The sequence below is a fragment of the Aegilops tauschii genome, chromosome 5 (genome assembly GCF_002575655.3).
Source record: "Aegilops tauschii subsp. strangulata cultivar AL8/78 chromosome 5, Aet v6.0, whole genome shotgun sequence".
NCBI classification, from domain to species: Eukaryota; Viridiplantae; Streptophyta; class Magnoliopsida; order Poales; family Poaceae; genus Aegilops; species Aegilops tauschii.
This window is the reverse complement of record NC_053039.3, coordinates 8041398-8060598: the sequence shown is the minus strand read 5'-3', so window position 1 is coordinate 8060598 and position 19201 is coordinate 8041398. Positions and strand designations below refer to the sequence as shown.

The following is a 19201-nucleotide window of genomic DNA, read 5'->3' as shown; positions in this document are numbered from 1 at the left end:
AAGCATCCCCGATTGCATCAATCTTGATCTTCTTCATCTTCAGCACACAATCAGGCGACTGGGCAACCTTTTTCTTGTTGGTCTTCTTCACATGATTGCTTAGCCCACTAGTAGACTTAACATTCTTCTCCAATGGATGTTGTGACCCCGCTTTAGCTGTTGTATCTTGCATGGTCACCAAAAAGAAAAAGGGAAATGTTGCATGAGTATAGTTAGTCTCTTCCATATAAAAAAAGCTTGCAACATGAGGTATGCTTGCAAAAAAGGTTAAAAAAATGAAAATGCAAGGGTGAGACAAACCTAGAGATCCAACACAAAAAAGGGGTTGCAACAACAATTGGAGATACATCATAAATGGCCTTCTGGATGTCAGTTGGCCTAGGAAGCTTTGGATCAGTATCAAAAAGAGGCCCAGGGATGTCAGTTGGCATTGGAAGCTTTGAGGAATTGTCATATTTTGGGACCGAGATCTCAGTTTGCCTTGCTATCTTTGGAGTGTCATCAATGGTAGGCCCTGCTGAACCCGGTTGTTGCACAACAGAGAAGGTAGCAACTGAGTTTGGAGTGTGCAAAGATTTAGATAGACTCTCATGTATGCTTTTAAACCACTCATAGTCTGCACTTCCCTCTGGAAAAGGTTAGAAGATGAGCCATCTTCCCATTCCAAGGCAGCTGCCTACATTGCCTGCACTATGCCCTGTGATAGAATCATCTTGTCGGCCTTGGCGGTGTCCCCCGAAACCTCCTTGATGCAATCAACATTTAATATTGCCTCTGCATCCTCATGTGTCGCATCCTCCTATTCCACCTCATCCTGTTTCAACTCCACATGTTCCTTTCTTACTTGATCGCAACTCCACATGGGCCTTCAAGCCTAGACTTGGAGGTACCTTGAGCATTGTTGATATTGGAACCAGTTGCAACTTGGCTGTCGAGCCTAGCTTGTTTTGCTGAGGCATTTCCGCACTTGTAACAGGCGCAGCTGTTGCGTTGACAACAAACGCAACATCTCCTTCCTCACCCTCATGCTCCTTGCTACTTGTCTTGGTGGAGTGAGCTTCCACCAAAAGCTCTCCCATCCGCTTACAGAAGATAGCATGTATAACCTGCCCAACCGAAGCCAAAGTGTTCTTCACCTCAACAGCATACAACTTCTTATGCTTCTCATAAATATGCGTTGCATGTGCTTTGGGATCTGCTTCGAACAAAAAACACAATGAGGACAAGAAAGGAAATCACAAAAAGCTGATATGTGAGGATAGGAAAATATATTTAAATATAAAACATGTCTACTGACTAAAAAACAAGGCAAAAAGGTATATATGTACCTCCAAGTCTAGGCTTGAAGGCAGTGGGTGCAATCACTGGTCCAGATAGCCACAAACCTCGTCGCATATCTCATTATCATTCGGGACTTGCACACTTGGTGCATCAGGTATGTTTGCTTCGCCCCCGTGCTGTTGGTTCTAGCCCTCGACTTCATTGCGGGCCTCATGTGTTGTGTATGGCGCCTCTGACAAAGGACAAAGCTACAAACAACCAATAACATAAGCTGGACAACAACAAACAAACAAAAACAAGTAAGAATAAAATTAGATTGAGCTTTCATCTTATGGCCTGTTCGGTAGTCCTCTGGCTTCACTGGATCCATAAATCTAGCTTCTATTTTCCATGCTGGCTTCTTTCACGGGATCGCGATCGATGGAAACTGTTCGGCTTGCTAACTCCAGCTTCTGGTGCTTGCCGGCAGGCCAACCTGCATGAGCGGACCGGAGCCCAGCCGGCTCAACACGTAAAGTGGCCTTAGGCCCAATCGGGCACATGAGGAGAGTGGCTGGGCCTGGCCCAGTACAGAGGGAAAGGTAGCGATCTGCCCACGTCGCCTCGGGAGGACGTAATAAGAGGGGAGAGAGAACATAGCGAACCGGTACGTGCCTCTCGAGTCACTTCGCGGTGGCACTCCTCCGTAATTTCGCCTAACTCCCGCTTCCCTTTTTCTTGGATCGCCAGAAGTGCTGCTCTCGTTTTTTGTACGTAGATCTTCGTCAGATCCGGGAAGCTAGCTTCTCGAAGCCAGCCCGTTCGGCCCAGCTCCAGCGAAAATTTGATGAAGCTGGAAGCTGGGCAACTACCGAACTAGCGAAAATCAATCTTGTGAAGTGTGAGCTTGTTCCTATCAATTTATGCAACCAGTTTGAAATCATCATCACGAACGCAGCACAACCTGGGAAGTGTGTAGTTCAACATGTGCTTAGTAGCGAATGTCCTAGGAACATCCAGAAAGTCCATGTATATTAGCTGTATTTTATTGATGAAAACAAAGGAAAGTCGAGAGTATTAACATGGCTTGTTGCAACCAGAGAAAAAAAATGAACTTGAAAAAAGAAAATGAAATGGGCATGCCGCAAATATCGGTAGACAACCACCGATCCAGAAGACAGCTAACCCAGCCTCCCTCTTTTGTTGGTACTTCTTCACCTCTCTCATAGCAACAACCAGAAATATGCTCGTCCCATGCAAACTGATTGAGTTCAGCCATGTCCTTCAGGCTAGCAAGATAGTCTAGAGGTATCGTGTTGCTAGTGCTAGGGGTTAGCACGAGGGCGAGGCATGGTAGGACCCAAGTTATCTCTATGGTCACAACATCAGTGTTGCTCGCCTCCTCAAGCACACTGGTACAATGCTTGATGGGGGCCCTTGCCCCTACTCGGTAGATGTCATGCAGCTCGTGTGGTTCATTCCTCTTCGGTAGCTCCAACGTCTTTGTCCTGGATGGGACATTGAATTTTTTTGCACCATGTCGCTCGTAAAAAGCATAGTCTTCTTTTTATGACTGAGAAAGAACAAGCAATAGCAAGACACATGTCATTGACTAGAAAAATAAAAAGATGAGGAGCTATCTGACAAGAAAAGCAATGCAACAAACATATTGGCCAAGCATGGGGTATACCTGAACATGCTTCGATCGGGGTCAATTTTCATAATCACCCAGTCCATAAGATCGCCTGGTACAAAGAATGAGGCGATATTCAATATCGATCCGAAGCTGCATTGGTTTATGACTGCCCACTTAACATCATCAACTTCCAGAAGTTTGTGCACAACCATGTGCAACCGAGAGGCTAAAAATCGTGATGAGAAAGACCCATCAGTAGGTTCCTCATCATCCATTGTCGAGTATCTGCAAAAACGAAAAGAAAAACACTCACAACATAATATATGGCTTTGTTATGAACGTATGCAACAATAGGAGTGGAAATAATTTGAAAATGAAAGCACCACTAAACACCATTGCAACACCAGTGAAGAAAATAGATCAAGCAAATCATCGCAATATAAAACCTCAAAAGCAAAAGATAGTATGTACTCTGTATGTATGTCAGTACGTGTTGCACTCGGTGTTTCATGTTAGTCAACTGAAAATGTGCATTGGCCAACATGTAATTCCTAGTCCATACCTATGACTGATTATTGAAAATGGCCATGTTAAAACAAGCCCTGTCAGTGTTCTACAAACTAGACAGATTCCACGTCAGAACGTAGCAGCCATGCAGTGGCTGGTCCAGTGGAAGAACATGGCTTCTAGTGGCTTCATGGGAAGGTGCAAATTTTATTAAACATGTTTTCCCCGTCTTTTTCTCATTCTATTGTGCAAGCATCCCAATGGAGCGCCTCGAGAACAAGTTGAATTTCAAGAGAGGGGCATTGTCAAGGCTTAAGATGTTCTATACAGAAGACAGTGCAGCCTACCGTTTCAATTATTGTATCACTACCAATGCTCCAATCGACCGTTCAGTGTTTCGCGGAAGAATTAATTGTACTGAGTACTTTAGATCCAAATTTTCCATTTTTACAGTGTTTACTAGCCTTATCTACTCCGGCTGCGCCTGGGCTTTCCTTCGTTACTCAATTTGCTATCTGTATCAAAGCATAAACCCTAGATATACTACTTTAAAACTATGTGTACTTGATATTCCTTCGTTAATGGACTAGTCAATGTGTACCTGCAATGCACGTTAATTAGGATGTAAATTGATTGTATGAGGTTATTAAGTACAATATTGTCTATAAGATTTGATTGAGATAACACGTTTAGCGCTCGTCATTGAAGCAGTCTAGGTCGTTGGATTGACTTGCTTTGACGGCCGAAATTAGTGAATCTGCCTATTTTAATTTTTTTTATCGGTATGGCAAACATTCCTAAGGAGGAAATATGTGGGCTCCAAGGCGGTATCCCAAGTATACTGGAAGCCTGGGGATTCCCACTTTTGGGCGGGTCTAATGGCTACGAAGAAATATTTCTTCTGCTATGGATCCTTCTCGATTAAGGACGGCTCGGAAATTAAATTCTGGGAGGATAGGTGGGTAGGAAATGCCACACCCTGGGAACAATATCCGGCTCTATACAATATTGTGCGTCACAAGGGTGATACTATCGCCACGGTAATGGAATCATTTCCCCCAAATGTGACGTTCAGAAGAGATTTAATTGGACCCAGACTCCAATCGTGAAACATCCTGCTCCAGCGGTTGTCCACGGTGCACCTGTCACATGGGTCTGATGTATTTCGATGGAACCTTCATGGGAATGGAAAATTCTCAGTGGATTCTATGTATAGAGCCTTAATCCAGTCCGATGTGCCAGTTGATAATAAAAAGAAGATCTCTTAAGAATAAAATATTTGCATGGTATCTTCGTCGCGGAGTCATTCTTACTAAAGATAACCTTATTAAGAGGAATTGGCATGAAAGTCCGCAATGTGTCTTTTGTTACCATGATGAGACAATAAAACATTTATTCTTTCAATGCAAATTGGCTCGTTCTATATGGTCAGTCATCCAAATAGCTTCTGGCTTGTATCCTCCTTGTAGTGTTGCTAATGTACTCCCTTCGTTTCTTTTTAGTCCGCATATAAGGTTTGATCAAAGTCAATCTTTGTAGAGTTTGACTAACTTTATATTAAAAAATATAAACATTCACAATATGAAATCAATATTATCAGATGCACCATGAAACGTATGTTCATACTATATAGTTTTAGTATTGTAGATGTTCATATTTTTTTATATAAATTTGGTCAAACTTTGTGCAGTTTGACTTTGACCAAATTTTATATGCGGAGCAAAAAGAAACGGAGGGAGTATTTAGCAACTGGGTACATGGGATTAATCACAGGTTTAGAACTTTTCTCAGGGTGGGAGCGCTTGCCGTTATTTGGTTGCTTTGGCTATGTAGAAATGATAAGGTTTTTAGCGATAAAAGTACTTCTCTGATGCATGTTATCTACAGATGTACTAGAACTCTTCGTTTATGGTCCTATCTACAACGCGTGAAGAATTGAGACCTGTTTACGGAGGTGTGTACACGATTGGAGGCTAGGCGAGGGATACTTTTACCCAACATGGGTGGCAACATGATCTTAGGATTGACCCCCCCTTCGCTTTAGGTGTTATATGGACTCTTCATGTTTTTGTATTTCGCCTTTTTTTTATTTGTATAAGAAGACCTTATTTGACTGTGTGCATCTTAATAATGTAGAGGCCGGGCGTAATGCTTAAATCTTTTAAGCATTAAAGCGCCCCTTTTCGAAAAAGATACAGATGATAGTGTTCAATTATTATTTGTCGGATTAGATCGAGATTCTTAAAAAAAATCGAGATTAGAGCAGCTCGCCACATATGCGCGTCCTTAAAAAAAGACTTTTTCCATCAAAAAGGGAAACAGGGAAAAAAAAGACGCGGACCCACACACAGACAAGTCCCCCTCGACGCGGACGCGAGTCCATCGATCCCCAAACCGTCTCCCGTCCTCCCCGGTGCGGCGGCGGCGGCGGCGCCGGCGCACGAGGTGAGAAAGATGCCGAGGGCTGTCAGGATCCGCGGCGACGAGCCGGAGACGGAGCGGAGAGCGAAGAGGCGAAACGTGGCAGGGGAGGAGGAGGAGGAGGAGGAGGAGGAGGAAGGGACAGCTCTCCGCTCCACGAGCCCTAGATCTTCCGGCGACCGCGTGGATCGGAGGAGGAGGAGGAGGAGGAAGGGAGCTGTTCGGACTTCCCACCCAGAGACGCTCTTCGCGGTCTTCGAGCCTGACAAAGATGAATCACAAGGAAAACAAGGTGATTTTCCCTCCACGTTCCAACCTCTTTTCCTCCTCGTCACGATGTTTACTTGTTCCTGCTCTTCTGTAGATCGTGTGTTCGACGATGTGGACGAGCCCGTGACGGAGGAATCCTCCGATCCGCCCAGCCCTCCGATCTACGAACCCTACATCCCCGACGATCTGGTTGATGATCCGGACATACTCGCTGCCTTCCACTACGCCAAGGCCAATTACGAAGCAGAAAAGTGTAAAATCCCCATTCTTTTCTCTTCTTCTCATCGCATATTTCCAACCTGATGTTAACTTAATTGTCTTCTTTTGGTAGCTCGTCGAGCTAACCTCTTCACTATGGATCACTACGGTTATGAAGCACCTTCTTGCTTGTTCGATGACCATCGCTTTCTACCTATTCGTGAACGGGCAACGGGTGCAGTACTTCTTGCTGCTAAATCAGTCGTTTTACTATCATCATTTCTAGGTGTGTATGTAACATCATTCATACTTGCTTCTAAATTAGTACTATATGCTAGCCGGCCAAATGTGTGTGACTTTTGGTTGCTTTGCAGGGAGTCGGCCACTCAACAAGTGTTGTGGTTTGTGGTTTCAAAGGAACGATCAGAGCAAAACCGCCCATGTTCTCACGTCTGCGCATCTCATTCGTGAAAAGGATCCCTCCGTGAAGAACCATTGGAAATTGCAGTGGACAGGAAAATATCATCGTGGCGCTGAGGTGACCTTCTTAACAACATTCACTAGTTGGCGCGTAGGAGCCTTGCGCTTCTATACAAGGAAAACTAATAATTCAGCGGTCTATTTATTTACCCGCACGGCTCACTATTGATTATTTTCATTTGTTTGTTTGTTTGTTTGTTGTTCTCTCTCTGATAAATTATTTGTAATGCATCTGTTGCTAAACTGTAGGCTAGTTTCAAAGTAAGTGTGTCATCATCTTCAACTTTCCCAAAAGAGAAACTGGACTAGTATTTATTTATACACTCTGTGTACTAACAAAAGATTTTATTCTGCTGCTCGACTTTCATGATAGTTGACTTCTAAAAATATTTTCGGCAACATAAGATCTCTCAAAAATGTAGCTGTCATAACTTTTGCCGCCGTCGTTTTAGGTCAATGTTCACTTCCTCGACAAAAGAGTTGTACCAGGCCAACTCGTCTATCTTCAGGAGAATTATGAACTTGCTCTTTATGAGGTTGAAGTGAATAAACCAGTTCAGCTGCCCACTTTTAATGACTGTGTGCGTTCTGGTCAAGATGTTTTTCGACTTGGAAGAGATGAAAATCTAGATCTGAAGATAACACATGGTATGACAGCCTATGAGGTTCCATCTTGGTATGAAAGATGCCACTACATGTATTTTTGTCGTGATGCATCTAGTCGCAAACTGGTGCGTTATATCTCAAATTTATGTTTTTCTATTTCGATCTTGCTATCTTATTACTACAATCATAATATTTTGTTACTCTTACTATGCTATAGCTTGATGATGATGGAGGACCGATCATTGACTTAGAAGGGAAGGTTGTGGGTTTAGTTAATAATCATATCAATGAGACTTTCATACCTTCGTCCATATTGCATAAGTGCTTCGATTTTTGGAGAAGATTCGAGTATGTATTTTCCTCATTTTCTCATAATTCTTTGTTACTACTTTTTTGTGATATACTTCGTCTGTTCCAAAATAAGTCGTGATTTTAGTTCAAATTTGAACTAAAACCACGACACTTATTTTGGAATGGAGGAAGAAGTACTAGTGTCTTGTAAGAGTAATCGTGTTATGATCTTTTTCTTAAATTTGTGTGATACTTATTTGGTCTTCGTTTTATTTGTTACAGTTGTATGCCTCGCCTTCATCTTGGAATGACGTTCACTTCAATCAAGCATTTAGATCCTATCTCTATTGAGAGAATGACTCGCGATCATAACATCGAGTCCGGTCTTATTGTTGAACAGGTATATATTGTGGTGCTTATTTTATTTTTTTCTTTCACTTTTCTAATAGTTCCTTCTAAAACTATTTCTCATATGCATATTATGATGTAATAATGCTAAAAATAGGTGTCTAAAGGATCGCATGCTGAGAAAATTGGAATTCGTGAGGGTGATGTTATTGAAAGCTTTAATGGAAAGTACATTTCTACTACAATCGAGGTATGTGTATTGTGTATTTATTGAATTTCACTTTTTTCTACATCTGGGCTTAGTTACACTCTAATCCACCTTAGATTAATCTTCCGTGTCCTATAAACGGTAGCAAGTAATTTTGTACTCTTAATCAAATAATGACGTGCTCTTTAGAGTATCACCAAAGAACTAGAGGTCGGAGTAGACTGAATTTGACATGGGAGGAGTCCGTAAAGAGAGATCTGAAGGGTTGGAGTATCACCAAAGAACTAGCTATTGGACAGGGGTGCGTGGAAGCTTGCTATCCATGTGCCCGAACCATGAGTTGGTCGCGAGATCTTATGGGTTTCACCTCTCACCTGTCCCAACTTGTTTGGGACTAAAAGGCTTTGTAATGACGTGCTCTTTAGAGCACCTTCTAGATTCTTGGCTGGACATGTTAACTTTTTTCACGGATGGTTATTCTCATTAGTTGGATCAGGCCACACTCATTGGTCAACCTCAAAGGTAACCTCATGGTGCTTGTCATCTTACTATTGAGCTTTCCCAGACTGAATTCCACTACAAAGTGCAAGTAGCTTGCTGACCCAATGATGTTGAGGGATGTAGACAAGCCTTGGTCCAACAAATACTTCTGACTGTCGTGGTTTGTTTGCACTCAAAACGCGTGCCCCAGAGATATGGGTGCCAATGGCGCACTAGATGGACGATGCCAATCAACTCTCGCCCTTACGCAGCGAGTTTGATGTGGCACGGGGCTATAAGACGGCTGAAGAAGGCTACAACCCATTCGCCTTGGTGTAACACAAACCCCAAACTTAAGGTGGCGCAGTCAACGATGAATTGCTTTCAGAAATCCATCATGTGTTGTACTGGTGTCATCGTGAGTGTTGCTTGAATTTGTCAAAGTCAGTTGTCGCTTCAACCGACGAACGATGCCCCTCTTTTTTTAAGAGCGCCGTTAGGGGTTCTAGCCCCGAAGTCGCAAATGGACTTGCGGTAGTAGCCCACCAGTCCAAGGAATCCATGCAAGACGATAATGGTTCATGGTGTCGGTCAATCCATCACACTCTGAACCTTGGCAGGATCCATAGCTGCCCCCTTTGCTGAGATGATGTGGTCTAAACATGCCATTGTTTCGTCCCAAAAAATGCACTTGGACCGTTTAAGCGCCATCTGATGCTACTACATCAACTGGAATACATCATGCACATGGCGTAGGTGGTCAACCCAAGATTTGCTACAAATCAAGATATCATAAGAAACACGGGGACAAATCTTTGTAGGAAGGGCCAAAAGATGACATTCATCAAGGCTTGAAATGTCGATGTAGCGTTTGTCAAGCCGAAAGGCATGGCTAGAAACTCAGCCTCCCATGGGTGCAGGATGCTGTCTTGCGGGTGTCATTGACGTGCATTTTGATTTGGTGGTATCCCGAGCGCAAGTCGAACTTAGTGAAATAGCAAGCAACCTAGAGCCCGTTGAGAAGCTCGTCCACCAATGGGATGGGGAACTTGTCCTTCACGGTGTGCTTATTGAGGGCGTAGTAGTCAATGCAGAAACTCCATGAGTCATCTTACTTCTTGACCAAAAGGATTTGGGACTAAAATTCGTAATGGCTCCTTCGAATCAATTCCTGATCTAGCATATTGGGGCATTGCTCCTCAATCTCGTCCTTTTGAGGTGTGACAGCGATATGGATGGACCATAGACGGTACTGAAAACCGTTAGTAGTCCCAATAGGGTGGAGCGTGTGACTGGAAGTACTAGAAGGGATCGCACACGGGGGTACCTAGGTTCGGACCCTCGTCTTGGAGATAATACCCTACTCTCACTTTTTCTTTGATTGATGTGGGGAAAATGCCTCGTGTGAGGGGGTTACAATATGCGTGGAGATGTTGCTATTGAGACTATGACTAGATGCTAGATGGCTCAAACTACCCCTAGGAGTCGCCTTAGAAAGGGAGACGAGTCCTATGGTTACACGGTTTGCTTACTGACCTAGAGCCCCAATCGGATGGATAGTCTCTGACTTGCATCAAGGTTCGGATCTTTTGGAAACAAGGCAGCCGCTTGGTGAGGGGTGGGCGCCACCATGTCGTGCACCGTCGAGTATGGGCCATCGGTGTTGTACACCGTCAACCAGCATTGGAGCCACCCCTGGAAGGAGGTGAATGCGGCTATCACATCACCATGCTAGAGGTAATGTGCGCGGCTTGATGAACATGCCCTCAAAATTCTGTAGCAAGGTTGTTAAGAGGTCCTGCCCCTCACAAACAAGGGAACAAACGCCCAGGGTCGCCTCCCTATGCAATGTGACTGCATGGTCATGATGCCAAAAGGACATGGTGAGCTTGATGAGTCCCAACGAACCCTAGCCATTGCGTCACGAGCACCGTGTCGTAACTCTACAAAGGAAGGGTGTAGCAGTCGATGGTGAGTGGTTGTGTGCCCACCAAGACTTCAACGCCACAATAGATCCTATGACCGATGAGCTTGTTGCCATTGGACACATGCTTGCATGTTGGGAAAGCTCCACGTTGGTGCGCATGGTGGCCTAGTCTGATAGGAAATTGTGGGTGGAGCTAGAGTCAACAAGAGCGACGAGGATGATTTCACGGATGACAACTGCCAACTACATCGTCGAGCTTTTGCGGATACCGGTGAGTGCGTGAAGGGAGACCTCTACATCCGCATCCTTCTCGATAGAGTCGCCATCGTCCCTCTTAGGCACGCAGATAAAAAAATTCTTACAGTTGTGACCAGGTGTGAACTTGTTGGCCGCAGTTGAAGCAAAGTTTGGCACGACGGTCGTTCATCTCTGTAGTCGTGAGGCGCTTGAAGGGCCCTCTACCTAGTGTGGCCCGCGTGATTCCTGAGGTATCTATTTGTGCAGCCTTTGTAGGAGCAGTAAGGGCCGGGGTAGACGAGCGAGTGGGTTGAGAGGGTGGGTGTTCGGTAGTTGCCGATGGACCCTAGTCCTCATCCTCTGTCTTGTCACAGTCTCACACGCCTGGGCTTGGTCCATTGCGTCTCTTGTGTCGCCTTATAAAGGTAGACGAGTCCTAGGGTCACAAACTCAATGGACCTAGCGCCCCAATCTTATCACGAGTCCTAGTTTTTATCTCATGTACTCCCAAGTATCCCTGGCCATGGGCAGCCCGACCCGACCCGGCCCGAAAAAGCCTGACCCGACCTTGCTCACGGCCTGGGCCTAGATTTTGAGCCCAATGGCCGGGCCGTCCCGGGCCCGGGCCCGTTGTATTTGCAGTTAGCCGAAGAGGCCCGGCCCGAGGCCTGAGGCCTGACGGTTTTTTTTGCGTGATGGGCCGGGCTTGAGCCTGATTTTTAGGCCCAACGGCCAGGCCAGGCTCAGGCATAGGTTTTTCACGTCGGGCTTTGGTAGGCCCGGCCCGAAGCCCGGCCCGGCCCGAGGGATGGCCAGGTATACTCCCAAGTAGCATGCTTTTTCTTGTAGACTTACGGGTGCACTAAACTGTGAAGCCTTTACTGGTTCATGGTGAACACACCTACTGTTAGATTTGCCTGCCATCACTTGTGTACGACCATGGTTCAATCATGAAGTACAAAAACTGGACTATAAGTAAATTCAACCATGGTTCAAATTACTTATCACATCAAGATATCACAAAATCTGGGACACCCATATGACCGGAATTGCAATTAGATGGCTTAGATTAGTGTTTCTGTAGGATCAATGAGAGGACTTGAAAGGCGCCTCATAACATTATCATCCAACATATTAATTTCCCAACTTGTAGTATTTCCTAAGTTCATTTTATTGGGACTATATACTGCTTTGGTGTTAATCACTAAGATATACTAAAAATCGAGTTGACTGGATCTGAATGTTTCAGTAATCTTATTAACCTTGTAAGTAAATTGCACTGTATACAAATGAAAGAAAATATGAGCTGCACTGAACTATTTAAAATGAACTACAACTTGAAAAATTATCAGTTTTACGTAGATAGATATGAATAAAAAGTTTGGATCTTACATACAATACGTAAGGTGAAATATCAGACCATAATGTCTCTGGCTAAAACAAATATTCGAGCTATATGTATCCTAAACTGAACCTTTACATTCACGAATTTGCAAGGCCCATCAACTTTTAATTCGTAACTTTCATAAAAACACAGATTTTCCTAATTGAAGTCAGCTGAAGCTAATAACCTTCTCAACCATCTGAAAGAATTGTTTCATTTGTCCCATCCCGTCGAAAAGTAGAGGGGTGATATAATCGATCACTAACAGGTGAACAAATAAGGAGAATAGTTTGAGGCGATAAAAACTACAATGCAAAAAAAAAAATTAGCATATCAAATCTATCAGTAACAAAATGGAGCGGCAATATAAGAAGAGTCAATCACATAAAAATGTCGGTCAGTTAAATAAAAATGTTGCGAAGTGAGAAACATTACTGCCAAAAAGATTGGAAGACCCATGCAAAGATCAGCTTGAGTGGTACTTCAAGGAAAACAACAAATAGTTACACTCATGAATTCGTGATGCGGGACTCCAAATCAGAATGAAAGCAACCAACAAAATAAGTTCACGCTCTGAAATCATAGGTGAAGGTTGGCACTGTAGTAGATAAAAGTTTCTAGATTAATAAGTGAAATAAATCATTTCATCAACCATTGAACAAAGGGGTCGTTATGTGCATAACTTTCATGTAGCTAATGGCGAATAAGATGGCAGGCGAACAACCATCTGAAAAAAAAAATCCACACATTATTCTTACCATATTTTTAATAACAATTTATTGATGTTAGAAGCCACAGGTATCTATACATTTCTCTGGCAGTTGGAAGAGAAACTGAGATCCACCAAGAGAGAAATCATTCATACCTGTGAAAATCAGCAAATGGAGACTCAAGTCAGACCTGAAAGATTGTACTCCCTCCGTAAACAAACATAAGATGTTTTATATATTTTAATATGGACTACATAACGGACTGAAATGAGTGAACAACTACATTGAATTAGTCTATATACATCCTAATCAGAAAAAGTTAGAACATCTTATATTGTTTACGAAGGAATACTTTTTTTACTGTGATAGTAGTTTTACCTTATTTGTGAAATTTAATTTCTCATAAATTTATACAACAATTTTTTTTACCGTTGTCCAGTTCACTGAATTATTTTACTGTCATAGAAGCCCACGATTATTGTACATGGCCTCTGGAGGAACATGGGAGAAAAAAGTACTCTGTTGTCCCCTTATAGTGAACAATCAAATAAACCTGAGCTTCTAAAATGCTAAATGAGGATTGCTCCTTCAGATCATTACATTTGTCAGCAGAAAAAGTTGGAAGAACAAATACCAAATGGATAATCCATGAGATTCTCCAAGTAAATATGCGACAACATTACACCTTATGACAATACACTTGTATTAAATAATCAATAACAAGAACTCAAGTTCACCGAAATAAGTAAAAATATACTGTTGCTGCAGTGACCGCAGATGGAATACCTGATTAATTATCTTGGCTGGTGTAGAACCTATGCATAGAAGTATACTCTTGTAGTTCAATTGCCGAAAGAGGCAAAATTGCAACACTGTTTTATTAAAGGAGTGTATGTTAAAATTATTATCACAACCAGAAAATATAATAGGACAGTGGAAAGATAGAAAATGCATGTACTGTGAGAAGACACTCACAGAAGCTAAGATAGGAGTGACACTGAGCAGTCAAATATTGACATTCTTTTTATTCAGCATTTCATGCTATGCTTTCTAGGTTCGTGGTACAGTTGTATGAAGAAAGTTCTTTGCTTAATCAAGGGGCCATACATTCTCATGTTGTGCATGTTCTCACCAACCTGAAAGCAATCAAGCATCATGTACGCAGAGCTCGCTGCTCCCCTTGTCACCTTCACTGTCACCTTGCCAACATGGTTGTTCTCCTTGTTCTGTGGATTGTATTGAAAAGCAGGAACCTATCTATATTTGAGGCGCGTGTTCTTTCCAACCATCAGCTAACCTCTGATGCTCAGACCTCACCTTGAGCATCAGACTGTTATAATTCTCCGTAGGCTGCGTGCTGCTCCCTTGAGTTCTTGGTGTGCTTCAGTTTATTAGAGATTGAAAAGTAGATCTGCTCCCTTGTGTTTTCTGTTGCGTGCTGTCTGTTGTAGTGTTGTGCAGCTGTGCTTCCTATAACCCCAAACTCTGTTATCTTTGCATAATAAAGTTTCAGCTGGGGCAGAGCCGCACCCTTGATCTGCTCAAAAAAGAGGCATAGTTAAGTATATTTTCATCTACTGAAACGTATTCCTGGGAACCATAGAACGCACATGAAGCATGAGATTCTCACGATCCAAACTGGCATCCAACAATTCGATCCAATCATCAATAAATCCTCAAATATGGTCTATTGTATTGGAAGCAAGGCATCAAAGGTACGTACCGGGGAAAATCAAATCAGCAAACCTGATGGTCCATCCTGATCGGATCAAAGTACTTGCCGCCTTGCCGGATCCGGCCATCTCCGGCCAGAAGTGCGGCGCTGGGAGATGTCGCCCATTGGTGCTGCAGAGGAGCACGGGAGGAGGAGGGTGGGTGTAGCATATAGGTCAACATGGGGAAAAAGGCGTCTATGGCAGCCATCTGACGATGGCATCACATTGGTCATGCCTCAGGAAGAAGAGACATTGGTGATTCTCTAGGGCAATGTAAACCTAGCGATTGGGTTTTTTTTTTCTTGAATTGCGATTGGGCTGCTGTGACGGCGTCTGGGCTAATCGTTTGAAACATAAGGGCATAATGAAAAGTTGCCTGCTAGTGGGCGAGGTAGATTATTTCCACGTTTCATCCTGCGGCCTCGGATGGCTTCTAAGGAAAATCGGACAATCAAAAATTACTGCTCGCGAGGATTAATGTGGAGGCTAATATGGTGCATCCAATTTGTGAGCGAGCGCGCAGAGTAGCTTAGCCTACGCTCTGGTCCTAATTAGGCGGGCGCGCGGCTCCGCGGGAGTAGGCCTATCCACCCCTAATTAGTTGAGGGTAAAACTATTTGAAGAAACCGAGCCTGACAAGCTGATTTGGAAGTGGACTGAGGCTGGCACCTACACTGCTAAATCCGCCTACCTCGCATCCTTCCACGGATCAATCGCCTGCAACCACTGGAAGCTTACTTGGAAGAGTTGGGCGCCGCCGAAAGTGAAATTCTTTCTCTGGCTTGTCAGCCTTGACCGCTGCTGGACGGCTGACCACCTCGATCGACATGGGCTTCAGCACCACACGGCTTGCCCCTTGTGCGACCAGGCCCTGGAGATGATGCAGCACCTCCTGCTAGCCTGCCCCTTCTCGCGGCAGGTCTGGCACGAGATCTTCTGACATCCTGGATGATTTGGAAACACCGAAACGACTGCATCTTCGACCGCGTGCAACCGTCCGTTCACGCCTTAGTGAGTAGGATCAAGGCCGAAGCCAGGCTCTGGGCCACTGCTGGCGCTGCTGGCCTTAGAGTCGTGCTGCCCACCTCATGGGATGTGCACTAGCATCTACTTTCTGTCTGAAACCGCCTCCTAGGAGGATTGTAATTACATACTCTCTCTTTTCAATGGAATGAAACGCATGGGTGCCCTGCGTTTTCTCGAAAAAAAATAGTAACTTGTTTAATTTGGTTACCATTGGACTCCCGGTTCTCGTACGCCTCGCTCAAGTCACATTTTTTTGGTAGTAAAAGGTATAGTATAGATGGTAATGCACGAAAATATTTTACCAAGCAATGAATTTGCTCCGTCGGCCCTTAAACCTAGTAAAACCATACTATTGTCTAGTAACGAATTACTACATATGCCCTACTCACTACTTGTTGGCAGTAAAATGGATGGAAGAGATGGTAATGAGATAGTGTGCTTTACCATTGGTAAGCCTAGTAAAACCATGCTAATATCTAGTAATGAATTACTACAAGTGCCCTGCTCACTAATTGTTGGCAGTAAAATTGATGGAGAAGATGGCAATGAGAGAGAATGCCTTACCACTAGTAAAGATAGTAAAACCATGCTAATGTCTAGTAACGAATTAATGCATGTTTTTGGTTTTTATTAAATGGAAAATGTATGATGGTAACTATGTTACTATGGACTCCCTAAGCGCCTGGAGGTTATGCATTTTTTGTTACTATACGTTACTATGGATCATAAGGGCCGTTACTATATCTTTCCATAGTTACTATGTATCCTATACACTATTACTAAGTACCTTCTTTTGTAGTCAAAGTTGTTACTATGTATCCTTCTTTATTTACGATGGATTTGGTGCGTGCAAATCGGGTCACAGATTTGTTTTTTTAGTACGTTACGATTAGTTATTACGATGATTAAGCGATCCCGCGCGGAAAGGGCTGGCTGGCTGGCGCTAATTCGGCGTGCCGTTCGGTGGCTGGAGGGTACGCTAAGCTTATTCTACGCTCTGGCTCAGTTTAGCAAACCTATATATATATATATATATATATATATATATATATATATATATATATATATATATATATATATATATATATATATATATATATATATATACTCCGTTGAGGCTTGTAAGGAAAATCGGACGATCAAAAAATACTGCTCGCGAGGATTAACGTGGAGGCTCATATGGTGCATCCAATTATAGTAAATATATAAGATAGGATACTCCGTTGATAATGACAAGTGTATACACATAACTGTTGTTCATTTGATAGTATATGGAGTATGTTCTTTCAAAGGAAGTATATAATATTTGTTCATTTGATATTACAGAGTTTGTAGTATGGATCATGGAGTATGCTAGTTTAGTGGAGGTGCTTTTGATATGAAATATCTTTAGAGTTGTAGTCATCTTGTATTTCAAAAAATCACAGAACAAGAAAGAATCTCGTGTGAGGGAGAGCGAGAGGTGCGAGGGTTAGTACACTTGGCTGTAGGATATATGCTCCATATTTTTTATTTGACACTCTTGACTTTTGCAATTTCGCCAGTTGGAGCAGATGTTGATAGACATATGCTGGGAACATTTTGATCAAGGAAAAGATTTATATGCTGAAAAGGATGTTTCGGTAAGTTAATTCTATATTGTAACTATGAATAACTTAGTTCATGCCGACCATAGCACTACGAAAAAGATGTTTCGGTATGTTAATTCTATGGATTACTTTATAGGTGAAAATATTTGATGCCATCAAACATCGCCGGAGAACTAGAAACTTGACTGTGATTGTATCGGATCTTGGAGAAGACATTGTGAAAGGTAAACATGTCTCTATTATAAGTCATATTTTTGCAGGAGCCAAAGATACATCTACTCTAATTTTGATGTTTTTATTTGTTGTAGGCACTTACCCTATCATGGGAAAAGAAGCCATGCCAGTCTCGTAAGTTTCTTGAGCTGGGCCTGAGAGAGGTAAACATCTTCCTTTTTAACATAGTTTAGATTCAACATGTTTTAACTCAAATTCGAAGGTTGTACAGGAGATTGTCCTGTGCAGTAAACAACTTCATGAAGAAATCATTTGTTATCTTATCTCATTCTGTTTGCATTGGGAGAAAAAAACGCACTATTTTGATCAATCTTTTAGCTGGCAAAATTTAACCACTGATCGCTGGCGAAGCATGCTCTTCAAAGTTGTATCTAACCGAACCTTGATGTTTTTTTTATTTGTGTAGGTACTTGCCCGCTGCTGGCCTTCATGGACAAGTCATTGGAAAAAACCCTTGCATGCCAATTGCAAATTCAAGTTCGGCATAATCTTTTTGTGTGTGTGTGTGTGTGTGTGTGTTCCCAGACAAAAACTTTAAATTATGGGTGCCTTTGGACCGTAGAAGCAGCTTAGCCTAGAGCATAACCTGTATGTTAGAGCAGAGCTGAGCAGAGCAGAAGCTGTATGTTACTGCCTACTAGAGTACTTATTTTGAGTCTTGTGAAACTCACATCCTGTCCGGTGCAAGTGTAGCAGCCGTGGATGATGAATTGAGCCCGGTAATTATGCTAGTGTAATGTTGAGACTGCATAAGCAGAATAGCTTGGGATTATTGGCTAGTAGCAATTAATTTTAGTTCAGTGAGACTCACATCTGATCTGACAGAGAAGTGCGCATGTGGTGGCATTGAAACCTTAGGCCGCGCTTGGGAGACCGGTTTATTTTTTCCACCTGTATTAATCTACAGGGGTATTTTCCTGTGCACACCTGAGATACAAGTGTAACGAAAACACAATTGTAAAATTCTGGATTTCTGCTTGGATAGCATCGTGTTTAGCCCGTCAGCAACATACAGCACAACAAGCCATTCTGAGATTCAGAAACTAAAGCAGGGGTAGCGCCAGATGCCACAACGATGCGGACGATGACGGAGATGAATTGGGCCACTTTGCCAGGTGGTGTGCGACGACCTCAACCCCTCTTGTACCGCCGGCCATGGCGTGCTGTGCAGTCACCACCGCCGTCCGTCGTCGTAAAGTTCACTCTGGCAGTCACCGCACACCTTGCCAAGGCAGTTGCCGCCGCCACGGAACCTGCTCATAACTGCCACCGACGTTGCAACAACCAACATACAACCCATCGACACCACAACACATGCACACGAGGCAAGATACAAAGTGTGCCGCAAACACGACGAGCAATGAGCTCCAAAGCGGTGCCTTCAGCAGGGCACGGCAGAGAAGCGTCGCCTCCGCCAGATCGAAGAATCAGGGTTTCCCCCGGAGCACAACGAGGACGAGACACTACCCGTGACGACACCTTCAAAAAGGAGACGACGCCAGATGTGCCGCCGCTGCCGGCCTGACCACAGTAAGATCGGGTTTTCACCCTGGCAAGAGTTCCTTGTCAAACGATATGAAGTAGACGAGTCACGAGGACCACTGTCGTACCACCGCCACCACACGCCATACCCCGACCACCACGCCCCCCGCTCGACCATGGCCACCGGTGAGC

General features: G+C 43.5%; 1 protein-coding gene across 1 annotated transcript; it reads left to right on the top strand.

Moving 5' to 3' along the window:
* The first annotated feature begins 5728 nt into the window (after nucleotides 1-5728).
* LOC109753229 (uncharacterized) lies at nucleotides 5729-18331 on the top strand. The gene is made up of 12 exons (XM_020312150.4): nucleotides 5729-6116; nucleotides 6189-6347; nucleotides 6426-6578; nucleotides 6667-6830; nucleotides 7225-7503; nucleotides 7596-7726; nucleotides 7952-8069; nucleotides 8175-8267; nucleotides 17249-17326; nucleotides 17430-17517; nucleotides 17602-17670; nucleotides 17934-18331. The coding sequence occupies exons 1-11, from the start codon at nucleotides 5858-5860 to the stop codon at nucleotides 17643-17645; spliced, it is 1566 nt and encodes a 521-aa protein (XP_020167739.1). The 5' UTR covers nucleotides 5729-5857; the 3' UTR covers nucleotides 17646-17670; nucleotides 17934-18331.
* Nucleotides 18332-19201: the final 870 nt, after the last annotated feature.

Excerpts from the sequence above, each read along its gene's own strand:
- LOC109753229 (XM_020312150.4), top strand. The coding sequence starts at position 5,858 with ATGCCGAGGGCTGTCAGGATCCGCGGCGACGAGCCGGAGACGGAGCGG. Across the intron at positions 6,579-6,666 it reads TTTACTATCATCATTTCTAG|GGAGTCGGCCACTCAACAAG; the intron begins GTGTGTATGTAA and ends GTTGCTTTGCAG. Across the intron at positions 17,327-17,429 it reads ATGCTGAAAAGGATGTTTCG|GTGAAAATATTTGATGCCAT; the intron begins GTAAGTTAATTC and ends ATTACTTTATAG.